The sequence below is a fragment of the Lithobates pipiens genome, unplaced genomic scaffold (genome assembly GCF_037356315.1).
Source record: "Lithobates pipiens isolate NorthernLeopardFrog02 unplaced genomic scaffold, aLitPip1_a1.2 Scaffold_24, whole genome shotgun sequence".
In the NCBI taxonomy this organism is placed as follows: domain Eukaryota; kingdom Metazoa; phylum Chordata; class Amphibia; order Anura; family Ranidae; genus Lithobates; species Lithobates pipiens.
Window position 1 is genome coordinate 18,656,021 of NW_027507786.1, and position 7,851 is coordinate 18,663,871.

Below are 7,851 nucleotides of genomic sequence, written 5' to 3' on the forward strand. Positions count from 1 at the left end.
GTTAATTGGCTTCCTTCCAAAATTGGTGCTAGTATATGAATGCGAGTTGGGGATCTTGGATCGTGGGCTCCTTGAGGGTAAGGACTAATGTGAGTGTGCGATGTAAATTGATGGTGCTATATGGGTACCTTTTAAATAAATAATAATATATAATGAATGAGCATCTTAATGAGGGACAATGTACAGGGATAGGGACAATTGTAGACACTCAGGTTGAACTAGATGGACTGGTGTCTTTATTCAACCTTACTAACTATGTAACAATGGTCAGAGACTGCAGACATGTAGCAGGAGGTGGTCAGGATCTGTAGAAATTCTACAAGAGATAGTCAGAGACTACAGGAGACAGTCAGGGACTGCAGACTTAGTACAGGAGATGGTCAGAGAATGCACACATGATACAGGAGATGGTCAGAGACAGCAGACATAGTACAGGAAACGGTCAGAAACTGCAGACATAGTACTGGAGACAGTCAGAGACTGCAGACTTGGTACAGGAGACGGTCAGAGACTGCAGACTTAGTACAGGAGACGGTCAGAGACTGCAGACTTAGTACAGGAGACGGTCAGAGACTGCAGACTTGGTACAGGAGACGGTCAGAGACTGCAGACATAGTACAGGAGACGGTCAGAGACTGCAGACTTAGTACAGGAGACGGTCAGAGACTGCAGACTTAGTACAGGAGACGGTCAGAGACTGCAGACTTAGTACAGGAGACGGTCAGAGACTGCAGACTTAGTACAGGAGACGGTCAGAGACTGCAGACTTAGTACAGGAGACGGTCAGAGACTGCAGACTTAGTACAGGAGACGGTCAGAGACTGCAGACTTAGTACAGGAGACGGTCAGAGACTGCAGACTTAGTACAGGAGACGGTCAGAGACTGCAGACTTAGTACAGGAGATGATCAGAGACTGCAGACTTGGTACAGGAGACGGTCAGAGACTGCAGACATAGTACAGGAGACAGTCAGAGACTGCAGACTTAGTACAGGAGACGGTCAGAGACTGCAGACTTAGTACAGGAGACGGTCAGAGACTGCAGACTTAGTACAGGAGACGGTCAGAGACTGCAGACTTAGTACAGGAGACGGTCAGAGACTGCAGACTTAGTACAGGAGACGGTCAGAGACTGCAGACTTAGTACAGGAGACGGTCAGAGACTGCAGACTTAGTACAGGAGACGGTCAGAGACTGCAGACTTAGTACAGGAGACGGTCAGAGACTGCAGACTTAGTACAGGAGACGGTCAGAGACTGCAGACTTAGTACAGGAGACGGTCAGAGACTGCAGACTTAGTACAGGAGACGGTCAGAGACTGCAGACTTAGTACAGGAGACGGTCAGAGACTGCAGACTTAGTACAGGAGACGGTCAGAGACTGCAGACTTAGTACAGGAGACGGTCAGAGACTGCAGACTTAGAACAGGAGACGGTCAGAGACTGCAGACTTAGAACAGGAGACGGTCAGAGACTGCAGACTTACTACAGGAGATGGTCAGAGACTGCAGAAATACTATAGGAGATGGTCAGAGACTGCAGACTTAGTACAGGAGATGGTCAGAGACTGCGGAGATCATCGGAGACTGCAGACATGGTACAGGAGATGGTCAGAGACTGCGGACATGATACAGGAGATGATCGGAGACTGCAGACATACTATAGGACGTGGTCAGAGACTGAAGACATACTATAGGATGTCTACTTCACGCTCTACAGACTGCCTACATAAAACTGCAGGAGGGGGCGGAGACAAGACCAGCCTCCCTGCACAAGGAGAGTGAACAGCAGTGTGCGGTCTTTATTACAGAAGCCTCACACTGGAGGAAATACACAAAGATCACTGAGATTCAAGAAGTCGACACATAACTGATGGATTTGGACCATATTTACTTATCCTGAAGTTCAGCTTTAATAAGACGTATGATTGGCTGCTATGGAATGATGGGGGGGATATGTTTGAGGCATGGTATCCTCCACTTTCTGACCCGCCTAAACCATCCCCTCATGTCAGAGACCTGCTAATCCTCAACTTTCGACCTCCTGGCTGCGAACTTGAACAAAACCCCGAGGCTTCCACGAGCCGCGCCAAGGTCTTTATTTTATAGGCTGTTAGAAGGGTGTCTTCAGTTTCACCATCAAATTCTTATTATTTTTTTTGCTTTTCGCGCAGACTTGCTGGAAAGTCCTCCAGAGGGATTTTTTTTTTTTTTAAGCCTGTGATATTATTATACGAGTTCCCAGCATTTTCCCAGCTATACTTTCCCTGCGTCCACAAGCCAACATCAACTTCCACTTTTTCCAGCCTGCCGAGCTGCGGTCGCCCTGCGTACAGACGGTCAGCCGGTCTCGATGGTCGTCGCGTTGTAGCAGCTTCTTAAATGTCCGTAAAACGGGCCGCCTTGAAATCAGGTTTATTCTTAATACATGGATCGGCTTTCCAGTTGGACCGAAACAATGTGTCAGGGCAGAGAGTGGGGGGCTGGGGGGGGGGGGATGGGGGGTTCAGTGCTAAGCCCGCAGCCTAAGCAAGCCAATCTCATAATATGGACCTTTCACGTATCCTGGCAGATGGAGAGCTGTGGATTTATTTCAGGGATTGGAGTTGAGGTTCTCACCTGCCTCTAATAATATATAAAAAATGGTTCCAAGTTTCAGAGGAATATCATAAAAAAGATTGTATTGCTTTATGATCTGCAGAGATGACCCAGAGTCCTCCAGGAGAGGAGAGTTATAGAGGGAGGAGCAGAGTCCTCCAGCAGAGTATTCCAGGAGAGGAGAGTATTCCAGGAGAGGAGTGTTATAGAGGAAGGAGCAGAGACCTCCAGCAGTGCAGAGTATTTCCGGAAAGGAGAGTTATAGGGGAGGAGCAGAGTCCTCCAGCAGTGCAGAGTATTCTAGGAGAGGAGAGTTATAGAGAAAGGAGCAGAGTCCTCCAGCAGAGTATTCCAGGAGAGGAGAGTTATAGAGGGAGGAGCAGAGTCCTCCAGCAGAGCAGAGTATTACAGGAGAGGAGAGTTATAGGGGAAGGAGCAGAGTCCTCCAGCAGTGCAGAGTATTTCCGGAAAGGAGAGTTCTAGGGGAAGGAGCAGAGTCCTCCAGCAGTGCAGAGTATTCCAGGAGAGGAGAGTTATAAAGGAAGGGGCAGAGTCCTCCAGCAGAGTATTCCAGGAGAGGAGAGTTATAGAGGGAGGAGCAGAGTCCTCCAGCAGAGCAGAGTATTCCAGGAGAGGAGAGTTATAAAGGAAGGGGCAGAGTCCTCCAGCAGAGTATTCCAGGAGAGGAGAGTTATAGAGGGAGGAGCAGAGTCCTCCAGCAGTGCAGAGTATTCCAGGAGAGGAGAGTTATAAAGGAAGGGGCAGAGTCCTCCAGCAGAGTATTCCAGGAGAGGAGAGTTATAGAGAAAGGAGCAGAGTCCTCCAGCAGAGTATTCCAGGAAAGGAGAGTTATAGAGGGAGGAGCAGAGTCCTCCAGCAGAGCAGAGTATTCTAGGAGAGGAGAGTTATAGAGGAAGATGAAATCTCCTACAGAATTGCTTTGTATACTGTAAGGCCCATTTCACACCTTTTTTATGTGCATTTTGGATTCGGTGCTTTAAAACAAAGTCCTGCATTTTCGTGTACTTTCATCAATGGTTGTGTAGCCAAAATATACATTACCTTGAAAAAGTATTCATACCCCTTAACATTCCCCACATTTTGTCATATTACAACCAAAAACGTAAATGTATTTTCACTTTGTTAAAAAAAAAAAAAACGTAAATGTATTTTATTGGGGTTTTATGTGATGGACCAACACAAAGTGTCACATAATTGTGAAGTGGAAGAAAAATGATAAATGATAGAAATAAATATGTGAAAAGTGAGGGGGGAGGGGCATTTCTATTCAGTCCTCTTTACTCTGATACCCCTAACTAAAATCTAGTGGAACCAATTGTAGGGTTAGGTTATAAAAAAAAATCTCCCAAGCTTTGACCATCTCACGGAGGTCTGTTCAATCCATCATCGGAAAATGGAAAGAGTATGGGCACAACCGCAAACCTACAAAGACATGGCCGTCCACCTAAACTGACCAGGCCGGGCAAGGAGAGCATTCATCGGAGAAGAGCCAAGAGGTCCATGGTAACTCTGGAGGAGCTGCAGAGATCCACAGCTCAGGGGGGAGAATCTGTCCACAGGACAACTATTAGTCGTCTCTCCACAAATCTGCCCTTTATGGAAGAGTGACAAGAAGAAAGACATTGGAGAAAGAAAGTCATAAGAAGTCCTGTTTGTAGTTTGTGGTCAGATGAGACTAACATTGAACTTTTTGGCCTAAAATGCTGTGTGTGGGGAAAACTAACACTATCACCCTGAACACACCATCCCCACCGTGAGACATGGTGGTGGCAGCATCATGTGGTGGGGATGGTTTTCTTCGGCAGGGACATGGAAGCTGGTCAGAGTTGATGGGAAGATGGATGGAGACAAATACAGGACAATCTTAGAAGAAAACCTGTTAGAGTCCAGCCAGAGCTACAATGGAATGGTTTACATCAAAGCATATTCATGTGTTAGAATGGCCCAGTCACAGTCCAGACCTAAATCCCATTGAGAATCTGTGGCAAGACTTGAAAATTGCTGATCACAGACGCTCTCCATCCAATCTGACAGAGCTTGAGATATTTTACAAAGAAGAAGAATGGGCAGAAATGTCCTCTCTAGATGTGCAAAGCTGGTAGAGACACCCCCAAAAAGACTTGTAGAGAAAGGGGGTTCTACAAAGTATTGACTCCGGGGGGCGCCATACAAATGCCCCTCCCCCACACTTTTCACATGTTTATTTGTATCATTTATAATTTCCTTCCACTTCACAATTATGTGACACTTTGTGTTGATCTATCACATAAAATCCAAATAACATTTACGGTTTTGGTTGTAACATGAGAAAATGTGGAGAATTTCAAGGGGTGTGAATACTTTTTCCAGGCACTGTATGTGAAACGCACAGCACTAAAAACGCACGGTACAGATGTGAATCGGAATTCGGTATCCTTTTGTCTTCTTTTTTCCTCATGGCTGATCCTTGTTCTGTGTTTTTTCAGAAGGCCTGAGCTGTATGAACCGGGAACACGGCTGTGCCCACATCTGCCGGGAAACACCAAGAGGAGGCGTGGCCTGTGAATGCCGGCCGGGATTCGAACTCGCCAAGAATCAGCGAGATTGTATCTGTAAGTTGTCAGCGAAGAACTACAATTGCCTTTCTTGTGCATTTTACCCAAAAGGGGGCATTAAATATAAAAAATAAAAGTAAAATTCCCAGATGAGAATTTCTAGTCACCCAGCACAGCTACTTGTTTTAGGAAACCCTGCGACCAGCTTATAAAACCGCACGTAAAAAAGCACAAAAAATTAAGTATTTTAAATGATTAATTGAAAAAAATTTTTGCTTTCCATAAACTATAATTTGAGCGACTTTCAATGTGCCTCTGAACTTGCTTTCTGTCCGATAATGGATGGACTGTCACAGTGTTTATAAACATTGAACAGGCGGGAGATAGAGAGATACAAAGTAACATTGTTTATAAACATTGATCAGAGAGGAAATAGAGAGATACAAAGTAACATTATTTATAAACATTAATAATACGGGAGATAGAGAGATACAAAGTAACGTCGTTTTATAAACATTGATCAGACAGGCGATAGAGATACAATGTTACTTTGTATCTATGTCCTGTCTAATCACTGTTAATAAACAAAGTAACATTCTTTATAAACATTGTTCAGGCAGGAGATAAGCAGTGGTTCTCAACTCATGTCCTCAGGACCCACGAACGGGTCATGTTTGCAAGATAACTGAAATAGATCACAGGTGATATAATTTGCGGCTTAGTGATTGCGATATCCTAGTCTGCATCTCCCCAAAGTAATACTTAAAATCTGGCCTGTTAGTGGTTCCCGAGGAAAGGAGTTGAGAACCACTGAGATGAAGAGATATACAAAGTAACATTGTTTCTAAACATTGATCAGACAGGAGATAGGGAGATATAAAATAACATTGTTTGTATCTCCCTATCTCCTGTCTGATCAATGTTTAGAAACAATGTTATTTTATATCTCCCTATCTCCTGTCTGATCAATGTTTATAAAGTAACATTGTTTATAAACATTGATCAGACAGGAGATAGATACAAAGTAACATTGTTTATAAACATTAATCAGATGGGACATAGAGAGATACAAAGTAACATTGTTTATAAACATTGTGCAGACAGGGGATAGAGAGATGCAAAGTATCTGCAGCTCAAAGGGATTAGCATCTTTTTGCATATGACATCAGTTAAAGTTGAATGCTGGTTACGGCTATTTTGCCCAATCCTGATCTCAATGAAAGCATTCTGTGATTAGGCGAGGTGTGAGATGGCAACGCCAGCACTCCACCTCTCCACCTAATCCAATCAAAGGATGCTCTGCATTCATCGAGAAAACGCGTTCACCAACTGCTCAGCATGGGACCTGCAAGCCAGCAAAGATCTGTGTAGCGGGCGGTGACTGCTGCGGTGATTTCCAGGTTCAGCAGGGATCAGCCGTGTGTATCACATAGATGGTTACAATATTCCAAGCTGGGAGAATGTAACAATGCCAAGAAAGTAACCTGACAAAAACTGAAATGTGTTCCTATTTAACCCCTTATTAACCATCATCAGTGCTAATTAATTGCTCCTCCCTCCTTCTCCCTTTTTACCTTTTTTGTTGTTTGCCACCCCCCTCCCCCCCCCCAAAAAAAAAACCCACCGCCCGCCATTGCACAGTACAGGTTCGGTGATGCTGCCCGGGGCACATGGCTATTCTAGCAGAGTTTCATTAAAAGCGTGTCACTCCCAGCAAATCTGGGACAAATACGATGCAACACAAGATTAACATGGGGGGCCCCCCATGCACCTAGGACCCCTGGGGGGGAGGGGCATGTATTAAGGAGGCCCTAGCTTGGCCTGGGCACCATTCAGAGAGGACTTTGCATTTTCCTGAATGGATACAAAGCATGCCCTGATTGGATGGAGGAGAGGCAGGGTGGTGATGTCATAATCGCCAGCTTGTCCAATCAGAAAATGCCTTGCTTCCCAAGCTGGACGGAACGTAAACGTAGCTATGCCCAGAATTCAGGTCATTTCAGTGCTTTTCAGGGGTTAAACGTTTCCCGATAACGATGAGGAATTCATTAATCTTGTGTTGAAATTCAGTTAGGAAAGTTTTCTAACTTCCATCCAGCTGAGTAACACGTTTCCCCCCCCCGGGGGCGCCTATACTAACTTTATTAATTGCGGTGATTAAAAGCTTGATTTAGGAGACTTTGTGAAGCCAAATAAAAGAGGTTTTTTTTTTTCTTCGGAAAAGCAGATCTGTGCCAAGAAGAGAAGACGAAGACTTGGTAGAGGCTGAGCGGTTTGATGTGTCGCCCAGGAACAGCCGCACTACGTCAGCCGCACTCCTACCGGCGGGTTATCTGCTCCATTATCCCGCTTTTAGGAGAAGTGGTTGTGAAATGGCAAAGGAGGGGACGGCAGTGTTAAATAAACTATGGATGGGCGGGGGCGGGGGGGGGGGGGGGGGGGTTCCTTTGATTTTAAAGGAATTGCACATACCAATGAAACCTTTACTGTTCCGTCTATGAAGAGTGAAGAAAGACATCTTTATTTTTATTTATTTTTTCGTATCGGTTCTACCTTTTCCATATTTATGGAGCTCATTTCGTTTTTTGTTAAGCTTCAGTTTCTGGGGCCTCGTTTTGCAGCTTTTATGCCAAGAACTCCATTTATAAATGTCATTCCCCGTTCTGCACCAAAAGCATTTGTTAAAATTTCCCAAGTGGTA

The 7,851-nt window shown here is 45.0% G+C and overlaps 1 protein-coding gene across 3 annotated transcripts in view; it reads left to right on the top strand.

Annotated features, from left to right (window-relative positions):
* SCUBE2 (signal peptide, CUB domain and EGF like domain containing 2) overlaps positions 1-7,851 on the top strand; it is a 156,650-nt gene that overhangs the window by 54,982 nt on the left and 93,817 nt on the right. For all 3 annotated transcript variants that reach the window (XM_077453647.1, XM_077453648.1, XM_077453649.1), the window contains exon 5: positions 5,082-5,207. In XM_077453647.1, the coding sequence (XP_077309773.1) occupies positions 5,082-5,207 (126 nt within the window). The remainder of the gene's footprint in view (positions 1-5,081; positions 5,208-7,851) is intronic.